The sequence below is a fragment of the Pongo pygmaeus genome, chromosome 13 (genome assembly GCF_028885625.2).
Source record: "Pongo pygmaeus isolate AG05252 chromosome 13, NHGRI_mPonPyg2-v2.0_pri, whole genome shotgun sequence".
NCBI classification, from domain to species: domain Eukaryota; kingdom Metazoa; phylum Chordata; class Mammalia; order Primates; family Hominidae; genus Pongo; species Pongo pygmaeus.
In genome coordinates, this window is record NC_072386.2 from 67,369,852 (window position 1) to 67,385,138 (window position 15,287).

General features: G+C 38.1%; 1 protein-coding gene across 3 annotated transcripts in view; it reads right to left on the reverse strand.

The window, feature by feature from the left end:
- Positions 1–3,626: 3,626 nt before the first annotated feature.
- The window catches only part of LOC129044246 (guanine nucleotide-binding protein G(q) subunit alpha), a 311,030-nt gene continuing 299,369 nt past the window's right edge, over positions 3,627–15,287 (reverse strand). For all 3 annotated transcript variants that reach the window (XM_063649615.1, XM_054502021.2, XM_063649616.1), the window contains one exon: positions 3,627–8,865. In XM_063649615.1, coding sequence (XP_063505685.1) covers positions 8,675–8,865 — 191 coding nt within the window. In that variant the 3' untranslated portion in view covers positions 3,627–8,674. The remainder of the gene's footprint in view (positions 8,866–15,287) is intronic.

The window sequence follows — 15,287 nt, forward strand, 5'->3', positions numbered from 1 at the left end:
GGCTTTCGTAATGAGACAGACATTTCATCCAGTTTTTGTACCTGCTCTGAGACTCTTCCTCCCCATCTGCTGGAAATACATCCCCTCATTACTCAGAGACAGTGAAACCCCAGTCTAAGTTCAACTCTCCTAAAACAATTAAAAAAAAAAAAAGTGCAATAATTAGGTATTCTTTCCTAGATTAAGGCAGAGTTTTGAAGAGCGGCGAGAGAACAGTTTTTTAAAAAAGAAAATGTGAGCTGTGGATTTTATCATACTTTTAGTCTCAATCATGTCAATATGAAGAATTACCTTCCATGAGATAAAATGCTTATAACTATAGGGATAAGCAAGCCTCACTGTATAGATGTGCTGATATTTGTACACGTGTATCTGTGTACACAGCATCACGATAAACCCATTTTGAGATTTTACATGTGTACCCACGTATGTGTAGAGATTATGTTTTTAAAAATATTAGGATTGATTTTACCCAATTGACGTAAACATTTGTGTGGGGTTTTCCTCTTTATTCAGCAATGATTGAGTTGGTTGGAGATGCTGAGACATTAAACACACACACACACACACACACACACACACACACGTATTAGTTAAATTTGCTGCCCAAACTGATTCGAGTTTAAATATTTTGTATTTCCAGCAGAGCCGCCACTTGTCAGAGCCCATCATGGGCAGGGGGCCAGTTTGCTTTTTGGTCATTGGGTCTGAGTCACAGGGGAGGGAATGCATATGTTTCTGGTGCAGTAAGCCAGGGTGGTCTTTCCTGCTGACACACTCCAGGTTTACAGAAAGGCATCACTTAAAGCACCTGAGGATGGCATGCAGGGCACTTTGAGAGCCAGGTGTCAGCATCTCTTCTCAACTCCAAATTCAGTGACAAAAGCAAGCTGGCCCCTTTTGCTAAGACTGCTCAGATTCCTAGAATATAACCATTGATGCTATAACCCCTGATATGGCACCTGTATCTCAGGCATGACTGGCTGGTGCCCTGACTGGACAGTAGGTTGGCAGGCAGTGCCAGGATTCCTAACAGATATGCCCTCCTAGGTGAGCTCTGCCTCAGTGCAGACACAGTCTTAGCAGCAGCTACGTTAGCGTCCTGGCAGCTGGACACTGTGGAATCTCCATTTGCAGAACTTGTCTCTTCCTGGTCCTTTTTTTTTTTTTTTTTTTGAATTTTTTTTTTTTTTTTTTTCTTTTATTGTAATTATTATTATTATTATTATTATTATACTTTAGGTTTTATGGTACATGTGCCCAATGTGCAGTAAGTTACATATGTATACATGTGCCATGCTGGTGCACTGCACCCACCAACTCGTCATCTAGCATTAGGTATATCTCCCAATGTTATCCCTCCCCCCTCCCCCCAACCCACAACAGTCCCTGAAGTGTGATGTTCCCCTTCCTGTGTCCATGTGTTCTCATTGTTCAATTCCCACCTATGAGTGAGAATATGCGGTGCAGCCATAAGAAATGATGAGTTCATGTCCTTTGTAGGGACATGGATGAAATTGGAAATCATCATTCCTGGTCCTTTTAAGATGCTTTTAAGACCCAACATATAAGCACACGGAGCAAATTGGAAACAGATGGAGAGTCCCCAGGGCCCTTTAAGCAGTCTATCTCTGTGGGACAGGCCTAGTCTCCTGAGCTGCAAAAACATCCCTAGGGCTACGAAAGGGCTGAAACCTGGGAGCCCTGCCTTCCAGCTCTCTGTTAGTATGGTTCAGTGTGATTACTCTTAATTAAAGAGGGTAAGTTGCCTTATTTTATCCACAGGCTTATGAGACATAAAAATATTCTGGCCTTTGCATTCTTGAGGAAAACAGGAAGAGAGAAAAATCAACAGAGATCAAATTTCAATAGTCTTGAGGCATAAGAATTCAAAGGGAAAACAATCTTTTCAGTACTCTCTATGCATCTTAGATTTTAGAGACCTACATTTTATAACCAGGGTCTTGTTTTGCAGGAACCTATGGGACTCCCTTAAAACAGACTGGGTGTAGCTCCTTGTAATAGCTGGATCGGTGTTTTAGTTAGCCATGGCAATGAAACAAAAAAAAATTATGATAATGCGTAATTTAAAACACATCAGCCAGAAAGCCACTTCTAACCACTGCCTTTCACTCTCCACCCCGATCAAATTTCAATAAGGGCTTCAAATATGGAGAAACTCATGAGTATTATAATCATTTGAAATTAGACAAAAAAGCAAGAAACTGGCTAGTTTACCATCTGAAATTGCTCTGCACACATTATGCAGTGTACCTGGTTGTTCCTTAGCATCAAGTTCCACCTTTTTGCTATGGCTTAATTGTCTCTCAAGAGGCAGGACTCAGGGTATCACAACTTGAGAGAAAAATGTGAGAAGGCAGGAAAGATGGGGAGTAAAGCAGAGAAGCTTTCAAGCCAACTATTTTGTTACCGTTTCCAGAAAGACAGGACAGAAAACAATCTGATGGCGTAGGCTTGCTCTATGAGCCAAAAAGTCAAGTTAAAATATTTGGCCCAATGAATGTTCAGTGAGTTTGTTTTTTTCTCTGGGTGGGGGTCTTTGGAATGATGGTACAAATAGATCATGGTCCTAAAGGGGTCAAACTCAGGTTAGAAGGCCAAAGAGAGGGGAGTGCTCCTGTATAGCTTAACACTCCAGTGTCTCTGCAGAACTAGGGTGTGGGAACCATCACTCCAGGCCTGTGCTAGATGACAGTCAGTGCCACGCCATTCCTTGAACAGTTAAGACAGAGAGAACACCATCTACTGGAAATGGTCTCTAAATCACACAAGGAGAGCTGAAGGCCTTTAAGCAAAAATGACGTTCTCATTTCTTAGTATTTAGAGGGGACGTATTCTGAAAAACAAAAATCCATAAGCAAGGGCTGGCTGCCAGTTGGAATGACTTAATCACAAGTAACAGGAACAGGTTTTGCTTTTGCTGTGGCTTGAAGTCCCCACAAAAGTACCTATTTTCCAGAAAGCCACTTGCCACCATCACCTCCACTTAATAAAACTCCCAGAAGCAGCTGATTTTTAGCTGACCTCAAAAGCCTAGATGTGTGTTTCTAAAACTCACAGAGGACACCTGTGACAGGTCATTTTTCCTATGTGGAGTCTACCTATTCACTGCCAGTGTTCAAATGGGGAAAACTCTTAAGCCAGCCATTGGCCTGAGTCCAGTGTGCTACCCAGCAAACCAGGGCAGACGTGTGGATTCTTTTTACTGATTGGGAGACTGCCTCAGGTTGAAGATTGCTGGCTCCTTTCAAGTCTTTATTGGACAGTTATTTAGTTTAGTTTTTTTTTTAAACCAGTTAATTATAACCTAAATTAAGGCAAGTTTTTTAAAAGAGCAAATTTGATAAATGCTACCAATATGTGTATTTCCACTACAGGTGACTGTTATTTCTGATTATACACAGAAGGGAAAAGGTTTTTTGCTGTTTTTTTTTTTTTGAAACCATTAAACTTGTTTATTTTGGAAAATGCAATGTGCACAACAAGGTGTGTTAAGGAAGGAAAGATGTATTTCAATACTCCTGCTAATACAAAACATTCTGAGAGGGGCTCGGGCAACTTTAACGGAAGCAAAACTCAACAATGAAGAATACTATAGTACAAAATTATGGCCAAAAATACTGTATTTTTAACCAGCAAGATCATTGGGGCATTATTATACAACATTAGGTGTTTTTTGCAAAACTAGTTCCCATCCCCAAACAATAGACAATACATGCATTTGAATGACATTTTAGGAACAGTAAATATTCTTTTAAATACTGCAAGTTAAAAATGTTTTCTGACAAAACTCCCTAAATACATAGGTCTAGTAAGGGTTTCCAACAGGATGATGGGTGAGGAATCCAGCAAGGAGTTGCATTTAGAGAGTTCTTTGAGGAAAAGAAATCCACCAAAAACGTGTGTCAGTCAAAGTAACCTGGACAAAGTTACATAGTATTATTCCAGCTTTCTTTCCTGAACTTAAAAATGTTCTACCAACGAATACCTTCCTGTTTTTTCTGCCTACCAAAAGCTTATATAAAAGTCAGAATTTCTTTATCCAAGATCTGATTTTACCCAACAGATGTTTTCATAACATGTAAATGTCATTTGCTATATTGGGTTGGAATCATATGGGGAAATGGAGGATACAGGGTAGATAAGGAAGGCAAGGAGGAAATTAATATTTGAGCACCTACTATGTGCTAGATGTGTATTCATACTTTGAACATACGATTCTAGAGGCAAGAGTGTTATTGAAAGGGCAGTGATCATTGGGAAGACAGCAGGAAATGGCTATTCTGTGAGAAAAACAAATGACAAGTTTAGGGTCTGTACTAAGTTATCTACTAAACAGCAGGTGTCTGGCTCCAAAAATCTCTAGCTAATCATATACAACTGAGCCATTTCTTTTCCTAATTTGATGGAACCAAAATGAAATCCCAAAGACACAGTTACCAGGACAGATCTATTAACGCTACATATGCTGGAAATATGTAGAGATAGATAAACATACAATATTACTAGTTTTATTTTTTTGTGTTTCTAACCAAAGATATATCTTTGGAAGAAAATATTAATGTATACCAAGCACACCTTATTTGTATCAATTGAGATGTTGATTACCAATTAAGTGGTTTTAAACCCTTATTTAATTTGAAGAAGAGCAGCAATATACATTACAATATTTGGGTACACTTTATTTTTATATGGGTTAACATTCTGCTATATTTCATTTCATTCGTTTTGAGAAACTGAAAACAAAGGGAAATCAAGGGTAATCGGTAGGTGATTTGAGGGAAATTTCCAACCAATATGTGAGTCTTGCAGTATTTCATTATACAGCCCTTTCTTCCCATTATTTATTTTTTTGCAAATAAGTCATTTTGACCCAAATCCAGCATAAATAGCTTTTCACCAATTCCTAACTTAAGACAACTAAAATTTACAATCATGTGGCAGTATAAATTTTAAAATTACAGTTCGTACACTTTGACAATCAAGATAGTCTGAAGTACAAAAAAGTAAATTGCCCTTTAGCTGAATTACCTTTTTAAAACAGGTCTGCTAGTTAATCTACCAAAAAAAAAAAAATACAAGTTTTACGTGTTCTTCAAATTCCTTTTGTAGTTGTCATCTGCTAGTAAACAACATATGCAGGTTCCTAAATTTTTTTTTTCCAGTCTATTCATGACATTCAACAGAGCTCTTCATATGGAAATGTTAAAAACAAAAACTTCTAGGAGATTTATTTACTTTTGAATGGGTGTGTTATTTCCCTTTGTTTCAGATATGAGGCACAAACTTCTGAATTTAAGCTCTGTAAGGCATAGTAGAAACTTCCAATTTACAAATAAGGAATTCTCTGGGGGCTAGAACTGCCATGTCACGCAAAAAGGGAAAAATCATCTGTAAACTGGTACACTGCAATGTGTTAAGTGAGTCATGAAATGGCTGCTTGCCTTGGTATGCTGAAGAAAGGTTTCTGTGTTTTATGTTTTTGTTTTTGAATAAGACATGCCCAAGTCACCATAAAACTCACCACAGGTCTCCATTACCTAAGCATCAACAATAGGAGGCCAGTGGCACACGCTTATAACGCTTGCAATCACAATATAATATAAAGCATGAGTAAACTTTGTTTTTATACAAAACTGAAAAGAATCCCGTCCCGCCCCAGCCCCTTCAATAAAACCCCAAAGAAACAAAAAAGAAAATCCTTTAGCTTCGATTGACTGGTGTGGCTAAAATTAGGTTTCTATGCATCACTGCTGCTAGGGTGATCAATTTTTTCCTTTCTCAAGAGAAGGGATCTTGTCATGCACCCTACAGGAACAGTGAAGCCACAAACCTCAATTCTGCATAGCAAATTCCATCCCAATTTCATAAAGACAAATATAACAATCTTTCCCTGTTTTGCTCAGCTTCTTCAAGCTTTGATATCAGGTTTAATTGACTACATCTACTATAGCTCTATTAAATAGAATATCTTGATTCCCTAAAACTGTAACACTTATGATCTTGTGATGAGGTTTTCTCTATACACACTGTAGACCTTCAAATGCTGTTTAATTTTTTTTTTTTTTTTTTTTTTTTTGCTGCACCAAATTTAAGAACGCCCTTTCAGGCAAGCAGTGGTCTCTAGCTGTTAAAACATTTCCTTAGTGGATCACAATAGCTTCTAAAACTGCCTTTCTAGTAAAGGCCATCAGAGATGTAATACTAAACTGTGCATTTGCCAAATAAGAATATGAATTGTATAAAAGCTCATATTCCAATCCTAGATCAAATGGCAAAAGTTCTACAAAGTTGGTTTCCATGTTTGTATAAAAGCTCCGACTGATTTTATGTATTTTGCTATGAAATTACCTTTGGGTCTTATAATCAGTATACCTCTACTCAGGAATGTGCAAATGATTTTATACAGCACGACGCTAGTACCGCTCTGTACGACAGTAAGGTTTTTTTTTCTTCTTTTCTAAATGGAAAGAAAATATCCCTAGTCAGAAATAAACTGACAAATTTACATTCTCCTCTCTTAAAAAAGTAAATAAAATAACATTATTCAAAATGTGAATTAGCTATAGACATACAATTACATAGATACATATCAATACAGCACATTCAATCTGCCAAAAAATTAATGATTACAAAGCCAGTATGGATGCTGCAATATCAAGAGAGATGTATGTACAATGATTAGAGCATTTGTAATTGCACTATACCTACAGGCAGTCTGTTTGTTAAATTACAGGTGCTTTCTGAGCAAGGGAAAAAAAAAAGTAACCTGTGTTGGTTGTTTGAGGCTTGGGAGAATCAAGAATGAGAACATCTCATTACTGTTTGGTGGCTTTGGTACTCATTTAACAGGCTGTGATTTTTCTCCCTCCCCCTTTGTTGTTCCAAAAGAGTGATTTATATGGAAGTTTAGACTAGTGCCAAATACCACTATAGTTAAAATGAGACCAGTATCATGGCCTAATTCTAACGTCCCAGCAGCTTTGAACAATCATGATTTATTTTCTTTTAAATCAAATTTCAACTCAAGCTGCTTGACAGAAGCTTGTCAATACATGTGCTGTATTTTTTTTTTTGCATTTGTTGAAAAATTGCACATATAGAATTCCAAACATTTCTCCTGGTAGGTTCAGTTACACAAATACATGTTCTATAGAACACTGAGAGGTTACTTTTGAGTTAAGTCCACAAATCTTCCATAAGTTCAACCTAATCAGTTACCAGTTCAAGAAGATCTTGAAGGTGGTAAACTAGCAGGAACTTCAGATTTTGGAAATTAAAGGTGTCAGAATAATACTACCAACCAATGTTCCTGGCAGACTTCATTGAACTTAAAGAACCACTGAGAGTAAAACTGGTTTCAAATAAAGAGACATAAACAGATTTCCTGTTAAACCACACAGGATACTTTTTACATTGCCGGTTTGGACACTGAACATGGGACGTGAACACTAACAATGTCATCTTAAGGACAAAGAAAAGAATGGACCGTGAGAATCAAATTTATAGTTACAACTGTTTGGCAAATGGCATTTCTGGTTCATTCTCAGCCAGTCATTTTAGGCTTCACAGTCTTACTCTCTTACATTTTAAGATACCAGCTTTTATTTTTTAAGTTCTTATTCATTTTATTTGACAAAAAGCCAGCTTTGGCAACACATACCCATAATAAAAGTCATTTTAAAATTGTGGCCCAAACACTAAGAAAAAAAAGAAAGGAAAAGCTTGAACAACAACAACAACAACAAAATTAAGAACAACCTATAAAAAGGTTCTGGGTAGCAGCCATTAGGGTAATGTAGTGTCTGTTGGCATCTTTTTTGGCATCTGCAATTGAAAGAGAAGGTAAGAAAAAGAAGCAAAGAAGGGAGGAAAGACAATGGCACGTGGCATTTCAAAAGAAAGGACTCCTGTGTGTCTTTGATCCTGCCTTCTGCATATTTCTCTGAGCAATCAAGCTATGGCTGAAGGTAAACATCTAAAAGAAATGACACTTAACTGTTAGACGGGCATCCATTGTCCCAGTCCAAAGTGAGACAAGACAGTATATTCTATTAAAAAAGAAACTATGTGTGTATCCAGAGCAACACATTTAAAACCATAGTATTAATACATATAATCCTTCAGCAAAAACTACAAACTTAAATTAAGCTGATGATGGCTTAAATCGAACGATGTGTCCTGACTGTATCATTTGAGAGAAAAACTTGACCAAGAATGGAACTAGGATAAAGGCCATTGTAACCTGGGAAAAAAATCAGGAGGGAGGTATGAATTAGGAGGGGAAAAAAAAGGGAAATCAGCTTTGTTTTGCTCCATAGAAAAGAAAAAGAGAGAGAGAGAGAAAGAAACAAGTCTTATCTTTGTGAGTGCATGACTGAGAATTTAAAATACATTGAGTCACAAGGTTTTGCCTAAAAAAAAGATAGAGAGGAAATGTGCTGGGACTGTACTTCAGCATCCTCTGTTTTTCCTCTGAATAGTTTAAATAAAATCATAATATTTACTACAAACTCTGTGGACACGCTCACACAGAGTCCAGGACGGCAATAAATTAGTATTATGCAAATTGTTTTCCACAGAAATACAGTCCCTCTTGTGTATCTTCAATAGCCCACCAGGGAAGGGCAGGACGGGTGTCTAGGAGGCACAATTAGACCAGATTGTACTCCTTCAGGTTCAACTGGAGGATGGTGTCCTTGACGGCAGCAAAGACAAAGCGGATATTCTCGGTGTCTGTGGCGCATGTGAAGTGGGAGTAGATAATTTTGTCACTGTCTGGGTTCAGGTCCACGAACATCTTCAGAATGAATTCTCGGGCTGCCTGGGCATCTCTCTGGGGTCCTTTCGGCCAAGAGACAAGAGGGACACTTTGTTACCTAATCTGCTAATGTATTCAATCATCATTGGTTCAATAAATACTTACTGTGTCATTGCTCATGAAGCCTACATCTGCACTGCAGATTTGATCTGTTATAATCATTTTCCCTAACTACTATGACTGACCATCCATCCACCCACCCAGGCACCCACCCATTCACAAAATGTGGATAGGTGAAAGCAGACAGATGACTTGAAAGCCAAGGCTAAGTTTATTTCTTAGCTTGGCTTTCACTCTGATCCCCTGAGTGATTGGGAGCCACTGTAGGCTCTTCATCAGGGGAGTGATGGTTTACTTCTGTTCAACTGAATTAATTATGCTTGTTTCAGCTATATAAAAAGTGTGCACAAAGATACAGCTGTCTCGTGCTCTCCTGTCAATCTGTCCTCCAAATGACCCAACATTACGGATCATTTTACATCTTCCAGACTGATATCTCTCTTAGAACAGAACACCTGTTTGTAAGGTCAGGTCTATCTACAATAGGCCTCTGTAACAGTCTCACTTCCATAGATTTCTGGTATTTCTGAGCACACTACATTTGTGTAGCGTTCAGTTCATGTGTGATGATAAAACAATTGGTTTATATTTTCTTTTCTTTTCTTTTCTCTTTTTTTTTTTTGAGATGGAGTCTCATTCTGTTGCCCAGGCAAGAGTGCAGTGATAAGATCTTAGCTTACTGCAACCTGTGCCTCCCAGGTTCAAGCAATTCTCTTGCCTCAGCCTCCGGAGCAGCTGGGATTACAGGTGCCTGCCATCATGCTTGGCTAATTTTTGTATTTTTAGTAGAGACAAGGTTTTGCCATGTTGGCCAGGCTGTTCTCAAACTCCTAATCTCAGGTGATCCACCCGACTTGGCCTCCCAAAGTGCTGGGATTACAGGTGTGAGCCATTGTGCCCAGCCTATATTTTCTTACATTGATTTAAGAAGGAGTCTCTTATGTACCAAGAATTGTCCTAGATGCTTTGAAAAAGGATTGTGACATATCTAGCAAGATAAACTAAAAATGTAGTTTTGCAATGGATTCTTAGATACGACACCACAGCACAGGTCGTATTTTTCACAAAAAATAAATTGGACTTCATCAAAATTAAAAACTTTATGTATCCAAGGACTTTTTTTTTTTTTGAGACAGGGTCTTGCTCTGCTACCCAGGCTACAGTGTAGTGGAATGATCATGGCTCACTGCATCCTCAACCTTCTGGGTTCAAGTGATCCTCTTGCCTCAGCCTCCTGAATAGCTGGAACTATAGGTGCCACCAAGCCTGGCTAATTTTTAAATTTTTTGTAAAGATGGGGGTCTCACTATGTTGTCTTGAACTTCTGGCCTCAAGCAATCCTCCCACCTCAGCCACCCAAACTGCTGGGATTATAAGCATGAGCCACCACACCTGGCCAAGGCCATTATTAAGAAAGTGAAAGCCAATCTATAGAATGGGAGAAAATATTTACAAATCATGTCATCTGATAGGGGTTTAGTATCCAGAATATATAAAGAGCTCCTACAATTCAATAACAAAAAAACCCAATTAAAAAATAGGCAAAAGACTTGAACAGACATTTCTCTAAAGAAGATATACAAATGGTCAATAAGCACAGGAAAAGATGCTCAATAATGGTAATCATTTAGAAAAATGCATATCAAAACCACAGTGAGAGACCTCTCCACATCTACTAGAATGGCTATAAAAAAGTGTGAAATAACAAGGGTTGGGGACAATGTGGAGAGATTTGTACTCTTGTGCACTGTTGGGAATGTACAAAGGTGCAGCTGCTGTGAAAACAGTTTGGTGGTTCCTCAAAAAGCTAAACGTAGAATAACCATATGACCGACCCTGCTAGTCTACTCCAATGTATATATCTAAAGGAACTGAGAGCAGGGGCTCTGATAGACACTTGATCTTAGTCAAAAGGGCGAGAAGCAATGTACATTAATAGCAGCATTGTTAACAACAGCCAAAAGGCGAAAACAATCCAAGTGTCCATCAACAGATAAATGGAGAAACAAAACAAAACCAGACTATTAGAATATCAGAAACAAAAAGAATATTATTCAGCCATAAAAAAGAGTAAAGCTCTGATAGATGCTGTAATATGCATGAACTGTGAGAACATTATAATAAACCCAACATAAAATAACAAATATTGTATGCTTGCACACATATGAGGTACTTAGAATTGGTAAACTCATAAAGACAGAAAGTAGATTAGAGGTTTCCAAGGGTTAGGGGGAGGAAGGAAATGGGGTGTTGCTGCTTAATTGGGGTGGTGAAAATATTTTGAAAATACTGGTGATGGCTGCACAGCATTGTGAGTGTAATTAATGCCTTTTGTGAATTGTGCACTTAAAAATGTTAAAATGGCAAATTTTATAATTAAAAAAATGTTATATATCAAAACCCACTGAATGGTACACTTTAAGTGAATTACATGGTATATAAATCTCAACAAAGCTGTTTTAAAAGTGTATTTCATAGGTACTGATAGATATATTAATTTAAAACTTACTGTAAATAACATCAAAACACCATCACCTTTCAAGTATTGGATACCTATCATATATTTATTTGTCTTTGTGTTGCTTTATATATGCATTTCCTCCTATTTTTTCAAGTTAGTTCTATACCAAGCAATAAGAAACTTTTTTTTTCCTTGAGACAGAGTTTCACTGTGTTGCCCAGGCTGGAGTGCAGTGGCATGATCTTGGCTCACTGCAACCTCCACCTCCTGGGTTCAAGCGAATCTCCTGCCTCAGCCTCGTGGGTAGCTGGGACTACAGGCATGCACCACCACGCCCAGCTAATTTTTGTATTTTTAGAAGAGACAGGGTTTTGCCATGTTGACCAGGCTGGTCTTCAACTCCTGGCCTCAAGGGATCCGCCCACCTTGGCCTCCCAAAGTGCTGAGATTACAGGCGTGAGCCACCACACCTAGCAGGTTTTTTTCTATCATCAATATTCTTGTTACCTACTAGTGGGGATAAAGAGATCTTGCAGAACTCTATTGAGGGCTTGACCACCATTTCTAACAAAATGTACCCTGAGCTTCAGACAGTTGACTTGAATTATTCTCAAACCAACCTTTTTATAAATTGGAGATTACTCCAATAAACTTATATCTGATAATGCCAGAAGATGGGAGGAAAGAATTATAAAAACAAATAGACTACCCTCATTTGTACAACTTTAATGTTGAATTTTTGATGTAGGTGCCCAGAATTCAATTTTTTTTAATGACTAAGATGGCTGGCATCATATTTAATAGATAAAAAGTACAATTAAAAACAATATGTAAAGTATATATACAAGCAAATATATATATAATTAATGTTCCATCTTTTTCAATGTACTATTAACTTATTAACTCCAGAGAAGTAATAAAAACTATTCAAAACCAGAAAGTAACAGATTACCAGAGCTGGAGAAGTCTCTCATTTCATAAAAAGAACATTATATTTCTGGCTTCTGAATGAACTTCTGTATGATTTTGTACTTACTCTATTTGGGAAGGAAAGGACTATACCTTTTTTTTCTTTTTTATTTACCCTACAGAATATAAGAACTAGATCCAAGTTTACTGAAGTGCACTTGAAAGGTGTTATGTTTGTAAGCATAAATTGCTATCTGAATAAACATACACTACAAAGAAATCATTACAGCCATCACAGCAGGAGCAGAACTCTGCAGTCTCTATGAACAATCTTGCAATTCAAGTCCATGTGGAAATGGTAATTTCCTTTCTTGAAGAGAAATACAGAAATGGCATTCATTATGATTAAGACCTTGTAAGTACAGAAATGTGGAAGTGTGAAATTTATAATACTATAAATGTGCTTATTACAAAAACATCACTGCAGAGTGGGCCTCAATTTTTTCAGTTTTGCTCATCTTACAAGGGCTTGGAGTTTCATGTAATGACTGCTGCACTGGCTTTGTAATAACAAAATCAATGTCTTTTTTCTTTTTCTGTGGCCAAGTTTCCTCTGTGCATTATATGTATACTGGGGTAAGGTAACAGTAAAAAAAAAAAACAAAAACAAAAAACTTCAGATTTCAGAATATTCACAATGGGCACATGTTGGGAGGAAAATGCTTGTAGTGGTGGGGAATCTGGGGAAATTATTGGAGAAAGGAGGTATATGAAGAGATTAGGAAGATGGTGCAGAGATCAAAAAACAGCACTGCAAACACTGATCACAGACTAAGTCTTTTATTGCGGAAAAATCAGCAACTGTGAAGTGTGGCTAGGTATGCTGCATCTGAGAAGTTTGAATGAACCTCTCAGAAGGGTTCACCTCCGTGGGCACCATGCTCTATCTGTTCTGCATCCTCCCTTATGCAAGCACATCATGAAAACGTGCCAGCCCACAAAATGGGGTGTTGTGTATGGTGTGGCAATTTCTCACACGCTGATTCTTACCAAGTTCCAAGAAAAATTAAGAAGAATCTCGTGTGTGTGTGTGTGTGTGTGTGTGTGTGTGGCAGGCAAGTGTGTTTAGATCTAAGCCAGATGTTTCATGCCTACTGTATTCAGGTAGACGTGTTTGAAGCTTGTTGAGGTGGGAAAGCAAGTTAACTACCCACACAGTCACTTCCTTCCATAGTTTTCTGAGCAACACTGAGAAGTGCAGTCTCAGGCACTGATGATTTATTTCCGGGCTAGTGCAAATTAAAAGGAGTGAAAGAGAAAACACTGTTTGTTTAGACTGAGAAAGTGTTTTTCAAAGAACAGCAAAGCAGAAAGGAAAATGTACTTGAAGAGAGGATATGAACACACTACTAATAAAAGGTACCATTTCTAACATCTGGTAACATCCCCAAATGTTTATATTATTTTCAATTCACCAACCTTCAGGATCTTACATGTATTTGAGAAGGGAACTTCAATTCATTTAACATGTAACATTTCCCTTTCACGAGCCAGGACTGTACCACATTCCATGTGGGATGAAAAGATGACTAAACCTCCATCCCTGATGTGTTTGTATCATCATAGAAAGCTATGAAGCTAAATTTAATCTTGGTTTCTAAAGTAATTACTTTTTTGTAGAAGTACAAAAACACTGTGGAATGATATCCATTCTGGATATCATATGTTGACAATGTAATTTTAAAAATAGTCTCTTCTCTTGTTGTTACATCACCTCCATGGTAGATACTTTTCGGTTTCTGCTATGTGACATACATATGATTCCATTCAATTCTTTTTTGCCCAGGGATAAACTGAGTAGCTAAATAAATTTGTCTGAGTCAACACAGACAGTGAGTGGCAAAGTAGAACTTTTCAGAGCTTGTGCTCTTAACTATCTAGACCACGGCTTGGCAAACTTTCTCTGTAAAGGGCCACAGAGTAATTTAGGCTTTGTAAACTATTCTATCTCTGTCACAATTACCCAATTCTGCTGTTATGGTGTGAAAGCAGCCATAGACAGTGTATAATGAATGGGTGTGAATGGGTGTGGCTATGTCTCAATAAAACTTTATTCATAAAACCAGGTGGTGGGCCATAAAGGAGAGATGTGATTATCTTGCCAAATAAACTTTTTTTTGAGACAGGGTCTCCCATCACCCAGGCAGGAATACAGTGGCAGGATCATGGCTTACTGCAGCCTTGACCTCTTGCCTCCCACCTCCTGCCTCATTTTTTGTAGAGAGAGGTCTCGTTACATTGCCCAGGCTGGGCTTGAACTCCTGTGCTCAAGTGATCCTCTCACCTCAGTCTCCCAAAGTGGTGGGATTACAGGTGTGAATCACCACACCTGGCCACATTGACTCTTATAGGGCAGTAGTGGTGACTCTCACTTGTTTTACAGAGTGGCTACATGTGGATGCATTTTGTTACCAATCACCAAGTGTTCAAGTGTTTCTCAGAATGGGTTGGGTGTCTAGTTGTCCAGGATTTCACAGTCTAGTTGGGGAGGGTAAGATCCTTTTCTAAGAACAAAGCAAATAATGCAAAGCCATAGGAGTAGTGAAGTGGATGCTATAGATGCTAAGTGCTGCACAAAGAGCTTAAAAGTGGGTTACTATTACTAATGGTGGTGGGACTTCATTGGGCTATGAAGTTTCAAAAAAGGAAGTATTTCCTGAGTATTCAGTAAGTGTCCTACATGTCAGGCATCATGCTAAATGTACACATATGTTATATACTACAGTGCACAAAACAATCCTATGAGTTTGATCCTAAGGCCCAGAAAAATCAAGTGACTTGATGGTAGTTCATAAATAGGAAGTGTCAGAACTGGGATCTCAACCTTGATAGACTGATTTCAGTGGTGGGCTCTTGACTTCAAAATTGTGTTCCTCCCCAGAGAGAGGAGAGGCAGAGGTGGACTGTAACCAAATGAAAGGGAGAGACAGAGGGGACTATAAGGGTTAATACACA